Source organism: Lactuca serriola, chromosome 7 (genome assembly GCF_051521515.1).
Source record: "Lactuca serriola cultivar US96UC23 chromosome 7, Lser_US96UC23_V15, whole genome shotgun sequence".
Taxonomy (NCBI): Eukaryota; Viridiplantae; Streptophyta; class Magnoliopsida; order Asterales; family Asteraceae; genus Lactuca; species Lactuca serriola.
In genome coordinates this window covers 202,827,181-202,843,668 of record NC_136414.1, presented here as the reverse complement: position 1 = coordinate 202,843,668, position 16,488 = coordinate 202,827,181, and the positions used below count along the sequence as shown (strand labels likewise).

Sequence of the window (16,488 nt, the reverse complement as noted above, 5' to 3'; positions counted from 1 at the left end):
GATTTACATGCTTACCATAGAGTAGGGATAAGTGAGACATATTGCGTAATCAGGAAAATGGGAAAAGACGATCTAAGGATAGCTAGGGTTTAGCGGCGACGCCAAACATTAGCGACGACAAATGACGATTATGGAGGTAATATTCACGATCAATTCTTTTTGGGCATTAGCGGTGGCAAATGTCGCAGTTGTTGATGTTGCCACAAATAGAATGCACAAGGAGAGATGCCAGTCGTTTGATTGAAAATTTAATCAATGGGTAAGGTTCTTCGATCATCAATCACACGAATTTGAGTCAAAAGTCTTTAATAACAACGCCAGCTATAACAACGACACAAAATACATATAGAGCGTGTTTGTCACGGAGCTTTTAGAAGCGTTTAGGAGCTTATAGCTTTTAGCTTTTGATAAAACGCTATAGTTTAAACAAAAAGCTTCGTTTGGTAGTACGAACGTTTAGTTTTTAGTTTTAACAAAACGCTCCGATTCTAAAAACTACTTCATGTAGCGTTTAACAAAACGCTCATGAGCTTTTGAAATCAATTTCCATAATTCTCCTTAAAATTATATTTATATATTTATTTATTTTTAATATATTGTCCTTTTATGTAATTTTATATATTTCAAAAGCTTTCAGTTACTTTTGCCAAACATTCATGTAACAAATAAAAGCTACAGCTTCCTACTACCATCTACCTGCTACACGCTACCAGCTAACCGCTACCCGCTTACGGCTAACAACTACTTTTGCCAAACACACCCGTAATCATCAAATGTCGCCGCTACGGATTCCGCTCCAGCTGCATATGACTTCACCGCTACAAACCACGTGGCTAACATTTACTTGTTGTAGTGGCAAATTGACAATGACCATCCCTAGGAGCCTAATGATTTGAAATGTGGTGGAGCTTTTTGTAAACAGGAAAAGTATAATTTAGCCATCTTCATCATGGGGTTTTGTCTCCCAAAAGTCAAAATCACTGTCAACGTCCCCAATCTCACTCCATAGCACACACACTGGAGTGTCGAACGAAGCACAATCCATAAAGAAAGATCTGGATCCCCAAGATTCACATTCTATGCCCATCAATTCAGATCCCAATCGATTAATACCCTCACGTATTTAATAATCGAACCAATAAACTGTTGTTATTGGCCCTGGTGATTTGATTGATGGCTTCCCCTGGAAATCAAAATCAACAACCAGGTGGAGCTCCATTTGATGTTCAAAGATTGTTCAACCCTTCTTCTTCACCACCACCGATTTCACCAACCCTACAAAACCCTAATCATCCTTATCCTCCACCATCTTCCGCCGCTTCGTATCCTCCACCCACGGTTACCGGAGGTCCATACTCTTACCACCCTCCTCAAACTAACCCTCTTTTCCACCATCAATTTCATATCCCACCACCCCCTTTCCACCCTCAACAACAACCACCACCAGAGAATCATTTGCCTTCTAATTTGCAACACCAGCGATCACTTCCTTACCCGACATCCCCTCTTCAACCTCCCAGCCCTAAAAACACGAACCCTAACCATGGAGCTCGACTCATGGCTCTTTTAAGCGCCCCACCGCCTTCCATTCCCGATATTCCTTCCCAATCATCCATCCCTTTACCTAACCCTAATCTTAACCCTATGCTCCCTTCATCGACCGGTCCATCGCGTATGTCGAGCAGTAAGCTACCCAAGGGACGGCATTTAGTCGGTGATCGCGTTGTTTATGACATAGATGTTAGGTTGCCTGGAGAGATTCAGCCTCAACTTGAGGTCACTCCCATCACCAAGTATGGTTCAGATCCTTGTCTAGTGGTCGGTCGTCAGATTGCTGTTAACAAGACTTATATATGTTATGGTTTGAAACCGGGAACTATCAGGGTTCTTAATATAAACACTGCATTAAGATCACTGCTTAAAGGTCTTGCTCAGGTTCGTTATTTTCTTAACTATTTCAGTAGATTATAACGAACCTCTTACTTTTCCTCGAATCTATTCATAGCAACAATTTATCTTTCGTTCTCAGAGGGTTACAGATATGGCTTTCTTTGCGGAAGATGTTCACCTTTTAGCTAGGTAGAATCTCCTTTATAGTTTATTTATCCTACTGTATCATGTCGTTATACTGAAATTATTGCGCACAGTGCAAGCATGGATGGACGAGTTTACGTATGGAAGATTACAGAAGAACCCGATGAAGATGATAAGCCACAAATTACAGGAAAGATAGTTACAGCCGTCCAAATTGCAGGAGAAGGAGAACCTGTTCATCCTCGAGTTTGTTGGCACTGCCATAAACAAGTAAAGCTTTTTTTCCAATACATCGTGTGCTTCCATTTCTGTTATGGCAGAAAATTTGAATGTTTTCATATAATGCAGGAGGTTCTTGTAGTTGGAATTGGAAATCGCATACTTAGATTTGATACTACAAAGATTGGGAGAGGTGAAACATATTCTGCAGATGAACCACTCAGATGCCATGTTGACAAGTTGATTGATGGAATTCAGTTTGTTGGCAAACATGATGGTGAAGTGACAGATTTATCAATGTGCCAATGGATGACCACTCGTTTGGTTTCTGCTTCAGTAGATGGAACAGTAAGTTCTATTCAATAACTATACAAAATTACTACAATACCCTTTTTTAAGTTTTTCATGTAAAACATTATGTTGTTTAAACAGATCAAAATCTGGGAAGACCGTAAATCATCTCCAATTGCAGTGCTGAGGCCACATGATGGTCTTCCGGTCAACTCTGTTACATTCTTGACTGCCCCTCATCGCCCAGATCACATCATACTGATCACCGGGGTATGCACTATGAAACCTTTTCCTTTGAAAATACCCAAAATGCCCTTCCTTTTGCTCATTCTGATACTCTGCAGGGTCCCTTGAACCGTGAAATGAAAATATGGGCTTCAGAAAGTGAAGAAGGATGGTTGCTTCCTAGTGATGCTGACTCATGGCATTGTACTCAAACATTGGAACTGAAGAGTTCTGAAACAAGAACTGAAGATTCCTTCTTCAATCAAGTTGTTGCATTATCTCAATCCGGTCTTCTCTTATTAGCAAATGCCAAGAAAAATGCTATTTATGCTGTCCACCTGGATTATGGTCCAAACCCGGAATCCACCCGGATGGATTACATTGCAGAATTCACTGTCACTATGCCAATTTTGAGCTTCACTGGCACTAGTGATCTCTTACCACATGGGGAACACATCATTCAGGTTTATTGTGTCCAAACACAAGCCATTCAGCAATATGCTTTGGACTTGTCTCAATGCCTACCACCTCCATTTTATGATGAAAAAATTGGTTTGGAAAGCAAATTGGATGACATGCCATTGGCGGAAGCTTCCGCCTCTTCCCTAAATGAGACTGATATTTCTTGTGTTTTGTCACCACCAGTTTCTTCAAGCCCTAAGTTATCTAGAAATGTTTCTGACCTGAGAACTCCATCTGGCGGTTTTGAGCCACGTCAGCAAGTAAACGGTTATGAGGATCTGAAGATTCTGGAAACTTCTAATTCAAATTTGGCTAATACGCCCTCGCTGGATGATGATACAAGGATTGATGAAAGTAAAGTTGTTAAAGATGATCGAACTGTTAAATTTATGCATCCGACTCATCTAGTGACTCCTGCTGAATTGATGGCCACGTCATCATCTGAAATAAATCATGTTACAGAGGTAACACATGACGTGGCGGTCAACCCAGATACGCAGAATGCTGAGGTGGAGGTGAAGGTTGTGGGTGAAATGGGAACGAGTCAAAATGCTGACGAGGCGAAGGAAAAGTCAAAATTATTCTCGTCACAGGCATCGGGACTCGGAATCGATATGGCACGGGAGACTTACGAGCTGAAACAACTTGATGAGGTGGCGGATCAAACTTCAGATGTTCTGGATGATGTTCAAGACATGGAAATTGAGTCGGCTGTTCCTGTGGGTCCCACATCAAAATCAAAAAAGAAAAAGGGAAAGAATGCTCAAAGCGTGTTGAAGTCAACCGATTCGTGTGATGAATTAGGTGGGAGTTTGAGTTTGAGCATCCTTTCACAAATTCAGTCAATGCAAGAAGCAATTGGTCAAATTCTGAGCAGTCAAAAGGAAATCCAGAAACAGATTCCGGTGGTGGTTGGGAGCCCAATTACAAAAGAAGGAAAAAGGATCGAGGCGGGAATCGGGAAAACCATGGAGAAAATTCATAAAGCCAATTCTGATGCTTACCTGGCGCGTTGTCAAGAAGAGTTTGCAAAACAGGAAAAGTCAAACCGGGAACGCTATCAGCAGGTCGCCACGTCAGCTGCAAACAGTCACAAGGAATTGCTTACATCATCCGAGAAAATCTTGAAGAAGGAAATGGCTGCAGTGGGGCCCGCTGTCGGACGATCTGTTACTCCAGTTATCGAAAAGGCAGTCACGACAGCTGTCTCCGAGGCTTTCCAGGTAACTGATTTTAACATCCAAGTTCTCATTTAAAATATTAAATAAGAAAAAATCTAATTTAAAGTCTAAATTTGCATGCAGAGAGGCATAGGTGATAAGGCTGTAAATCAGTTGGAAAAAACAGTTAATACCAAGCTTGAAGCAACTGTTTCAAGGCAAATTCAAGTCCAATTTCAAACATCTGGAAAACAAGCTTTACAGGTATGTGATACAATAGATCTTTCAAGAATCTAAAATGATGAGTTTTGTTTTTTAAAATCTAAATGTTTTTTCCAGGAAGCACTGAAGAGTAGTATGGAAGCTTCTGTTCTTCCTGCTTTCGAGATGTCCTGCAAAACCATGTTTGACCAAATTGACTCCACATTTCAAAAAGGAATGGTTGACCATACAACCGCAGCTCATCAGCAAGTTGAATCTATACATTCGCCTTTAGCATTTGCTTTGAGGGTAAGAAAAGTAGAAAACACAATTCCTTCCTTTTTTTTTTTTTTTTTTTTGCTTCTTTGATGTTAATTCTTGTTTTCTTTCTTCAGGATACTATCAATTCAGCATCATCGATAACTCAAACATTGACCAGTGAGTTGACTGATGGTCAACGGAAATTGGTGGCTCTTGCAGGGTCAAAATCGGTAAATCCATTATTAAGCCAAATCAGCAACGGGCCCAACAGTGGTTTCCATGAGAAGGTCTTTTTTTTTTTTCACCATGTCCAAATGTAGCCCAAGGGGTCGCCCTTCTTCATTTTTCCTCCCAGCTATCTATCACATTGGGATCGATGAATATTGTAATAATTGATGAATATTGTGAAATAAGGGTTAAATGGTCATTTAGTCTCTTTAAGACGGTTTACTAGAAAAGAAACAAACCATATGTATACAACACTTTGTCCTAACAAATATTATTTACCCATATTTTTACTTTTTTTTTTTTTTTTAAATAGATGGAAGCACCAGTGGATCCAACAAAAGAGCTATCAAGATTAGTATACGAGCACAAATACGAGGAGGCTTTTACTTCCGCCCTTCAAAGAAGTGATGTACGGATCGTTTCCTGGTTATGCTCACAGGTATATTCTAATACTAAATTACATTTTTGGTCCCCGAGTATAGTTGATTCTTGCAATTTTGGTCCCAATATGTTTTCTCTTGCATTTTTCGTCCTCATCTGAAGTGAGGTTTTTGGTCCATTTTCCAAGTAAAATCACTACTTTTGGTTTATCAGCCATTAAAAGTAAGTCTACATATATTTATATATGAAATTGTGGTGATTTTTGATTTTTGTTGGGAAAAATAGGTGGATTTACAGGGGATATTAACGAGTAATCCTGTACCTTTGAGCCAAGGGGTATTACTGTCATTACTGCAGCAGTTGGCATGTGATATCGGGAACGATACATCTAGGAAACTTGGATGGATGATGGATGTAGTGGTGGCGATCAAACCAACGGATGGGATCATCGCGATGCATGTGAGGCCGATATTTGAACAGGTGTATTCAATCATGAACCATCAATCGAGTATTCCCACGACTTCCGTTGCTGAGCTGTCAAGCATACGTGTTGTTATGAGGCTTGTCAACTCTACACTTCGGACCATGTAATAATGATGTAAGTAATTTCATTTAAGATTCAGGAATCTTTTGTTTTGTACAAAGTTATTTGGATTTTTGTACCCAAGAATTGGATATTTTTTTTACCTCTGTTTTGTTTTCTCTAGAAAATTGACATTTATTTTTTATGTATTGATAATTCTGACTTTTTTTTTTTTTTTTTTGCAATTTAGTGTTTTGGTAATGCTACCACTAAAATAACTTAAAGCTAGCTTTTTTTATAAAACTCATGAGTCATTTTTCCAAGAGTTTTCGAAATATACCTACAAAAATCTGAATATCATTTATGTGTTGCCAATTAGTTTGCGAAACTCAACCTAAGTTTATGTTTTAACCTCTCGCCATAAGCATAATTCGGTTGCTCTTTTTTGGTCTATAATATGTTGTTTGTGAACAATTTTAGTCAAAAAACTTCAGGAAATGACTTATAACAGAGATGCACATTAGGGGACTAGATTTCAGACCAGATTGATACTATGGCTTTAGTAAACATTTTTGGTAATTGGACTCCCTCATTGGTCCTATCTTTATAACTTCTAGATTTAATTTGGCTTTTTGGGCCGATTTTGACCAGACCAGACCTCTACTTGGGCGAGTTTCGGGTTCACCTAGACTCTAGAGGTGGGCAAAAAAATAGGTCAACTCCTAATCTGACCCGCACCGGTTATAAAGGTTTGACCTTCGGCTCATTTAGAACAGTCTGAGGGAAACTGGTTAGAAAATCCGGTTCCAATTTGTTTGTTTGTTTGTTTTTTTTCTTTCCAAATAGTAAGAATTGAGCTGCTTTTTGGGTTTTGGGAGCTTATATGCTGTTTTTAGCCTCTCTTTTTTTTTGCCTAAATGACCATTTTGCCCCTTATTTGATAGTATACATTTGTACCATTTGTACTAGATATGTTAGTTTAATTAAGCCACTCAAAAACATTTTCTAGCAATGGCATCCGAATGTGGCAATCACAATATTTCGTTAGTGTTGGAGCTTCGTCAACTAATATTACGGTTGTTTCAATCAAACGCATTCGGGACAATTATGATTTTTATGTTATGTCGAGCAATCCAAAGTCCAAACAAAGTGCGATGCAAGAAATATGATACTTTTTTAAGGAAGATGAAAACATAACTTTGAAAAATCATTTAGTTTTGTACTCGACAACAATGAAATTTGAAATTTGTTACCGAGCATGATCAAACAACGGTAAATGATGATACTCTATGGTGGTATTATGACACAAGTTTGGTTTGAGAAAGGATGGTGAAGTTTGTGATTCAAGAAAGTATCTTTCGACCATTTCGACGATCTACAATTGACAAGACTCATCCAAGAGACTTTTCAAACGAGTTATTGGAATGTAAGATGTTAGACTCTTAGACACTATTGTACAAATATATGGAAAATTGCTAAAAAAATAAAATGATTTTAGGATTACAAGATATAATGTAACTTGTGATGTTTGGACAGTTCTCCATGGTTCATTGGATTTGTTCCCTTGTGTTACCTTGCATTTGGTAAATCCCAATATTTGGCAAATGATGAAGCCAACAATTACCTTTGAATTGTTTGGATGTCCACAAACCGGATAAAATTTATTTAAAGTTTTAGATTACATGGTAAAAAATTATAAATTAAAAGACAATTTTTCCTATATCCTTTGATAATGTATCCAATAAACTCATAACAAGGACAACTAAAAAATATAAACCAATTTGTGAAGAAATTTTTTTCTTTCCACAGTCGATGTGTTACACATATTATTAATTTGGTTGTGCAAGACGAACTAAAATGTATTTACACATAAAAAAACTTTCAAGTAAATGCTTTGTGATGCTTATTGTTTTGGTAATGCTCGATATCATAAATATATGTAGTTTTGTGCCGATATAAATGTCTTATGGTTAGGTTAGAACTGGGACGTACCTACTCGGTGTAATTCAAATTGTAATATATTTGGAGTCAAGTTGGTCAACTATCATATAACTGAAATGCTTTGAGTTTTTGAAAAAACTACCTTTTTTATTAGTTCATTGTCCTACAAGCTGTTTAGTTTTAAACCAAATCTTTTAAATATGTCGAAATTAAACGAGTTTGAAATGAGAGATGAAATGTTTGAACAAATTGTGAAAGCTAGACAGATGAAAACAAAAATTTATAATATATATATATATATATATATATATATATATATATATATATATATATATATCCTTAAGTGTGCGGACCACCTCTGAAACCCTTTGTAGCAGAAAAAGGGGACCAAATGACTGTAACATGTAATAAAAAATTTGTTTGTTTTTTAACCTCTGTAGACTGCTGTAATAAGTCAAAGTAAGATGTGAAGAGGTTTGAAGCAGAGGGTCCAGTGTTGCGCCACGCAGTACACACGCATCAATTTTAAGTCAGAAGTCTTATGAAAAACAAACAGCTACGAAGGGCCAAGTGTTGCATGTGTGCTGCACATTGCAACAATAAGTGGTCCGAAATTATTTTTTAGAAAAAACAAACAACCCATAAATGTGGTAGGGCTAAACAATTACTTTACAACATTTATTACGATTTTGGTTTATTAGACAAAGACCAAGATTTTTTATCAAAAGAAATATTAATAATGTTTTTATTCTAGCAGCACTGCAACAATAAGTGGTTAGAAATGATTTTTTAGAAAAAAGAAACAACACTTAAATATGGTAGGGCTAAAACATTACTTTACAACATTTCTTACGATTTTGGTTTATTAGACAAAGACTAAGATTTTTTATCAAAAGAAATATCTAAATTTAACAATGTTTTTATTCAATAACCATTCATGACATGATACGACAAAAGTATCCGAATCAACTTCCATGATAATGGTCAAACAATTTGACTATATAATACTTTAAGAAATGAAAATATCAAAACTAACATCCTAGTGAGCTAGAAAGGCACATTAGTAGCGAGCTTGAATGATACATTGGATCCGATTTTTGCAACATATAAGCATACAAGAGTTTGAAAGTTTGGATTTTTTTGGCTAGTGGAAAGAAAATGAATCCCAATTTTCAATTCTAGCCGCTTGTGATCTATGAACCGACCAAGCTTTTATGGTAACTTCGGAATCAAATTTTCCTTGAAATTTTTCCCAGCTTCTTGCTAGTGATGTTTTATATAAATCAGCCGTTCAAAAAAAAATCAAATTCATCCCTTTATCGGTGGAAATGTGCAATTGCTTGAAAGACTTCTTGGACAACGTGAAATGGATACAAAATGTTTCACCACTTGAAAATGAAATTGTGAGGGTGAACAAGCAATACACGAATAAGGAATAACAATGAGATTATTAGTACCACTTACCTTAAAAGAGCATGCTTACGAAGCAGAAATACGCAACATGGTTGAGGAGGACTAAATCCAAACAACAAACAGTTAATAAACGCTTGCTACGAATGATCAAATCGACAACAACGATGCCAAATTTCGATAAAAAGCGTTTAATGTTTTTATGTTTCATGATGTACTTTCCTTTTTTTTTTTTTATGTATTTTCCAGCAGAAAAAAAAAAAACTCAAATAAAGTTGATACGATTTTTTTTGGGTTCTGATTATATCATTTTTTTTTTTTTTTCAAACCGGTTTCAAAGCGATTTGTACTGTGCCACATAATTTTTGGCTTGAACCGCCGGTTTCGATCTGATTTGATTTTAGTCCGGTTAAAAAGAAAGCGGTTTGTTTTGACTTTCTTTCCATTACACTTTACAAATTACTACTTTAAGAAAGTGGGGTTTCAATGATTCTGCCTCGATATAAAAATGTGAATTCAGTGCGAATTATTGTACATAAAAATCAAGATGGGCCATCTAACCTTATATTTTATTGTTAATAAATGATATATACCCAGATATTTGTAATGTTCTCAACTATTTTACTTCAACAACCATGTTAATGTTTTATCGATAACTTTACTATCTTATTCATGATATTCAATGAAAATCAAAGAAAGCGTCGTGAGTTAAGTAAAACCACTGATATAGTGAAATGTTCCTAAATTACCCGTTTTGGTTTAGTATTATTTAACTTATAACTCGTTTTTATTACCTCTAAACATTTAATTTATACCTGTTGTATATATATTAAAAAAACTAAAAAATGGTTATTTAGAAAGTAAAGTTGGGTCATCTGGAAAGCAAATCAATTTGTATTGACGGGCCCTGTCATTGTAGTTGTAGTGTAAAAAAAAATTAAATTAAAAAAACTAAAAAATACTTGTTAAATCTAGAATTTTTTGCTTTATCCTTATTTTCTGGAAGTTAAAATTCAATTAACATTTTTTTAAAGTGTTCAATTTCTTTTTGAATGTAGGTTAACAGTCTATCTTTTTCATCTTCTTTGTTAGTACTAAAATGTCTAACTACATAAAGCGACAATGAAAATAAATTTTATGGTGAATCATTTTTTATGGAGAAATAATTATTAAATTTTATTATTAGTTATTAAGTAATCAAAAATATTATTTTTAAATAAAATAATTGTTTTTAGATCTTATATTTATATTTTTTTGTTTATAATATTGATGTAAATTAACTGATAACGATGTCTAATTTAAGAAATATAAATTAATTTATATATATGACTTTCAATATTTTTAAATTGTCATTTTGATACGAATTGAATTTTATTAATAACACTAGGTGTGAGACCCGTGTATTACATGAGTTAATTTAAAAAAATAAATAAATATAAAGGTCAAAATATTTGACAATTTTGAATTTATAAGAAAATAAGAAAAATAATGATTTATTATAATGGAATTGTTTTTTATCTTTTAAATTTAAAAAAATAATTTAAATAAAGAAAAGAAACTAATAAGTTTTAATTTTGGGAATTTTAAAATTAAAAGGTAAGTTTATTAGTGAAATTAATATCCATTTATTACTACATTTATTGCAATTATTACATTAAAATATTATGTGAAATTTAAGAAAATAAAAAAACTCATAAAATAATATTGAAAAAAAATTAATTTAAAATAACCATAAAATGACATTTGACAAATTGAATGAGAGATTGACAATTGAAAAAAAAAATATTTATTAGAGAGGATTCCAAATTCAGGTCTTCACACTTTTTAGTTTTTACAAGTATTAATGATTTATTTATGTATAATTGATTTGTATAAAAGGTTTTGTAATTTATACCTTTTAAAATTTAAGATATGATAAAAAAAAATGTTTTATAATATAGTATAAATATAGATATATTTGTTATTTTTATGTAAAAATATATTATATTATATTGTTTCTTAAAATTAAAGTATATCGACTAAAATAAATAAGAAAAAAATATATTCTAAAGTCTAACCTAAGATACATTATTATTGCTGTTCAAAAGAAAAGATACATTATTATTGCATTTAACTTTTTCTTTAATTACTTCATCCATTATTAAAACATGAAACACCCACATACCTAATTTGGTAATAGTTCCGCGAATTATATTGTTTTTTTTTCTTTTCAAAAAAGATCTTGTATTATTTTAACTTTTTATAAAAAAAATATTTTTTTATTGAAAATACCCTTATCTTTGACAAGTTTTTACGGAAAAAACTGTTAAAAACCAAATAAAAAAATAAAAAATAGTAACTGGCTTTATAAATAATAAAAAAATGATGTTTATATATATATATATATATATATATATATATATATATATATATATATATATATATATAGAAAAGGAAATGAAGACCCGGAAACGGGAGGCATGGAATATACATGATTTATTTAATTCTCTTTTTTTTAATATATATTTTTAATAATTTCTATACAAGTTTTTGGTTCCTAGAAGATCTACCAGCACTGGTCGGTCTCCCATCGCCGGCAGGTGTAAAACCCTTGTCTCTTCCCGACCGCCGTGTACAATCCTGATTTCCGTCGCACTCCGGTGCTCCATTTCAGATCATACGTAGCTCTCGCCTCCGGATCCGATAACGTGGCATACGCGTTGTGAATTTCGATAAAATCACGATCACCTTGCTGCTTGAAATCGGAAGCGTCCGGATGGTAAAGTTTAGCCAAACTCCGGTAAGCTGTCTTTATCTCTGTAGGCGTAGCGTCTCTCTCAACTCGTAATACCTCGTACAGACTCTCCGGTCTCCTGAGCTTCAGTTGAGCCACCGGCTTCGAGTTGAGAACGGCGTGCATCGAGGCTTTACAGGTACGTCCACCACATAAAAATACATTTGAGGTAGATCTGGTGGAATTGGGAGGAGGTAAGCGGAGAGGGATTCCGCCTATAGGTGTTGTTAGGGTTCCGATCATATCAGAATTGAATGAAAATTGAAATTGAATTTAGGGTTTATAGAGATTGTGTGGATGGATGAGGGTGGAGAGTAAAGAGGGTGGGTTATATAAAGACGGAGGTGGGTCCGCGAAGCCGGGAAATTCGTTTCTGCGAGACTGGTTTTGTGTGGGACCATTGTGCTACCCTTCTGCGGTCATTGGATTTATATGATTGTTTCTAGAAGATTATTACTACTCTAAACTGTTGAATTGACGGTTATTCATGAGGAGTCGACATCAGGGCTAATAAGAAAAAATAATGGGAAATCAAGAAATCTAACCACATTTTAGTGTACTAACCAAAATAAAATACTTTTGTCAAAATCATCATTTGGTCTGAAATGGGATATTTAGGACCAAGAAAAAACACTTTTACTCACAAAAAATATTTTTCGGAACGATATTCTGAATTTCAGACTAAAATTTCGGATTTCGGAAAAAAAAACTCTGGAATTTCAAGAATAAATCCAAAATCCGAAGAACAAATTCGAAATTTCAAGAAAAAAAAAACCGTCTTTTACTTAAATCTAAGAGTGAGTCGCATGAATGATCCTTTAGTTTTACAGTTTTTCTTTGAAATGGTCTTTACGAAACTTTTTTTTTTCTGAGATGGTCCTACGGAGCAAACCTTGGACGTAAAGAGCCTTTTAGTTTTAATTTTGTCCCAATACAGGTCCTTTTGATTAACTCTTTTAAAGTTTTATAGTTAAACCTATATGAAATTATCAATATACTCTTAATGATTTTTTTTGTTTTCTTTTTAAATTGATTTATAATAAAACCTTATAGATTGGTGCTCTCTCTATCTCTCGTCTTCTTCTTCATGCCTTATAGATTCTACTTATCTTCCTCTCTCATTATTCATTGGTCTTGTTATTTTATCACAATCTTCTAATCTGCTAAAAAAATGGTGGTAGCAATTCAATCATATACCAACACCACCAGATCTGGAAAATGACACACCTGCAAAAATCGCCACACACACACACTTGGAGATCAAATCATACACGCATACTGGTAAATTTGATGAAGTTAGGGTTTCTTGAACTTGAAAATCAAGCTTGGATAAACAATAATGACAAATCTGATGCTCGAATAACAATGGTGGATCTGATGCAAATTGAGGTTAAACTTTGAAAAGTTAGGGCATGTCTTGAACTCAAAAATCAAAAAGAATACGTCTTGATACTTGAATTCGAAAATCAAAAGTTGAGGATGATGTTTTGAAAGTTCAAGATGGTAAAATCTAATGGAAAACGTGATTGTTCTTGTAAGGTTTTCTTACAGATTTTGGGGGAAGGTGACGATATATATATATATATATATATATATATATATATATATATATAGAGAGAGAGAGAGAGAGAGAGAGAGAGAGAAGAGAGAGAAGGCTCCGATGAACCGATATCTAAGGAGGAGTAAAGATTTCTTCCATTAGATATGCTTTGGTGTTTGCAAATTCCGATGAACCAATATATGAGGAACAGATCGGTAGTGGATTGGTGGAGAGAGCTAGCGAGAGAAGGCTCAATACATATCTGGTGGTGGCGGAGGAAGGAGTAGTTGGTGGTAGTAGTAGGCGAACAACAATAATGAACTTTGGTGATGGTGGTTGATGGTGGCAGTAGGTGGTGTGTTCTTGAGAAGGTGTGTGCTCTTGAATGTTTAGTGTTTATGTGAAGGAGAAATAGATATATGTGTAATGATGTGCAAAGGCAATATATTATTTTCATTTAATTTAACAAAAAAGCTAACGGTGTTAGTCAAAAGGGTTGTTGGTGTACAATGTTTGCTCCATGGAGACCATTTCAAAGAAAAAAAAAAGTTTCGTAAGAAACGTTTCAAGGAAAAACTGTAGAAATAAATGACCATTCGTGTAATTTGCTCTAATATTATTATTACATATAGAGTATTTCTATAATTTTGTGTGATTTATGTGATGTTAAGGTCATTTTGTAATTTTTACTTTCTATTTGTTACAGATTTTGTAATTTTATTATTTTAAAACAGCCACTTTTGTAACTGTACAAATTAAAAATGAAAAGAAATATTGATGTGACTTTAGCTACAATAGCACAAACATGATAAACAAACATGATACATGTTGATAAATGTTGTAATGTTATGCGGAAAGCTTCTAGAAGAACAAACTTAAAATAAATATATATTTTCTAAAATTTCAATAAAATGGTATGCTTTATTGCGATTATTTATGGTGCTTTTTGGAAGTTATGGAAGACAAGAAATGATAGGTTTTTTAATAATATTTTCTCCACTCCAATAAAGACTGCATTATATAATCACCACCATGGTGTATAATTGGATTAAGTGTCAGGGTTCTTTTGACGTTTGTAACTGACCTGAATGGGTCTGTTGCCTATTTAATACATTGTAATTTTTTGTTTGTTTGTTTTCCCCTTGCCTTCTTACCGTTTAAAAATAAATAAATAAATAAATAAATAAAAAACGTAGGTGAATTGGTGAATACGAAAACGTTTCAAAGGTTTCTGTGTAATTATCAAGCTGTTTTTTGTATCGATTTAAAAAAAAATGACATTATCCAACTGTTGAAACTTGTATTATTAAGACCATGTGACAACTATTTTAGAATGCTTAATTTTTAAATAATCTTTCATTTATATATATATATATATATATATATATATATATATATATATATATATATATATATATATATATATATATTGGACAATTGTTAGGAATAGTAAACTATATGGCGTTTTCACATAAGTGGTCCTTCAATTATAGTGGTCTGTCATATTTTGCCTTGTTGTGCATTTATTTTATGGGCAGTTATTGTCATTTTCTACAAACATTGACGACATGTGTTTCTCACCTAATATCTTCATCGATTTCCTAGCCAATCACAATTCGATTGTTGTACTTCTTTTCCGCTCTTTAATGCAACGACATCAACCAATCTCCTCCGCTACCTCTTGTCAGGTTTATAACTCAGGTCGGTGGTTTCACCACCATTAGCTCCACCATCCTGTGCCTTCTGCTTTTTTATTTTATCCCTCTGCTTCGTTTCGGTTTTGAATCAGCTGGATGGATTGGAGGCGTATTGCCATTCGTACCCTTTCTCACCGCCCCGCCCCTCCGCAACGACACCCACTTGCATCGCCGACCTCCGCCAGCTTCAACCACCGTCATCCCCGTCGCCGTTGCCTTCAGGCGATGATGCCACAGAAATAGCCAACTCTATTATCTTGGCACCAGATATCCAACATTGTGGAAACAACCGTTGTGAAAAAAAAATCTTCTAGGCTTTTTTGAATCCATAAGGTAAATCTTACGTTTCTAATTTCAAGTTAACTGTGACATCCCGTTTAAAATAGAATAATTAAATAATAAACTCGGAACCCCGAGAAGTAATTTTTATAATTAATTTAGATTATTATAGCCCAAAATCAAATAATAATTAGCGGGGTGTTGGTTTCGGGAAGCCAAATGACAAGATTGAAACCTCTGGGGGTTAAAGTGTAATTTCAGGACTTGTTTTGCAAAGGATTTAGAAGTCAAGGGGTGTTTGGTGTCATTTGGACTTAATATGTAAGGATTTATGAAAGCAGGGGCTGATTAGTAAGATTTCGGACTTGATTTGAAAGGGTTTTCAGAAGGCGGGGTTTAAATGGTAAATTATGGATTCGTTTAGAAAAGAATTTGTCATGGAGGGCCATTTGGTAACAATTGGAATCAAATTGAAAGAAAAAGAGAATGAGGGGCCATTTATGTCATTATGGGTTGAAGTTTGAAGGGATCGGGTATATAACCCGTCACCTTCCCTAACCCTAACCCTAATACGTAGGGGAGTCGCCACCTTATGCTCCAACCTCCATCATCGCTGCCCAACTCAACCACCCCCATTCTCTGCCGTTCTGATCAACCAAGACACCGGTGGACCCTTTGATGCCGGCGAAATAGTGAGCCATCGAACACCACCATCGTGCTAGTCAGGAAGACCGAATCCGTAGCCACCGCTAACGCCGGTAGATTTGTTGTTGATGTTCGTTGTGGCCTACTGTGATTGCCCTGGTTCCTTTCCGACTCGTAACTGATGCCGCCATCCCCATTTCTTGTGGCTGTTTCCCTTC

At 34.7% G+C, this 16,488-nt stretch overlaps 2 protein-coding genes across 3 annotated transcripts; one reads left to right on the top strand and one right to left on the bottom strand.

The window, feature by feature from the left end:
• The first annotated feature begins 910 nt into the window (after positions 1 to 910).
• LOC145063142 (enhancer of mRNA-decapping protein 4-like) lies at positions 911 to 6,217 on the top strand. 2 transcript variants are annotated; one of them, XM_079010733.1, is made up of 11 exons: positions 911 to 1,935; positions 2,030 to 2,079; positions 2,148 to 2,304; positions 2,383 to 2,601; positions 2,686 to 2,814; positions 2,889 to 4,454; positions 4,536 to 4,655; positions 4,731 to 4,901; positions 4,988 to 5,083; positions 5,395 to 5,520; positions 5,748 to 6,217. In XM_079010733.1, exons 1-11 carry the CDS (start codon positions 1,174 to 1,176, stop codon positions 6,051 to 6,053), a joined length of 3,702 nt encoding a protein of 1,233 aa, XP_078866859.1. In that variant the 5' UTR covers positions 911 to 1,173; the 3' UTR covers positions 6,054 to 6,217. The 2 variants fall into 2 exon arrangements, with proteins under 2 accessions (XP_078866859.1, XP_078866858.1); XM_079010732.1 differs by having other exon boundaries at positions 4,988 to 5,140.
• Positions 6,218 to 11,792: 5,575 nt separating this feature from the next.
• On the bottom strand, positions 11,793 to 12,428 carry LOC145060942 (dnaJ-related protein SCJ1-like). The gene has a single exon (XM_079008276.1). It carries the CDS (start codon positions 12,350 to 12,352, stop codon positions 11,882 to 11,884), a length of 471 nt encoding a protein of 156 aa, XP_078864402.1. The 5' UTR covers positions 12,353 to 12,428; the 3' UTR covers positions 11,793 to 11,881.
• Positions 12,429 to 16,488: the final 4,060 nt, after the last annotated feature.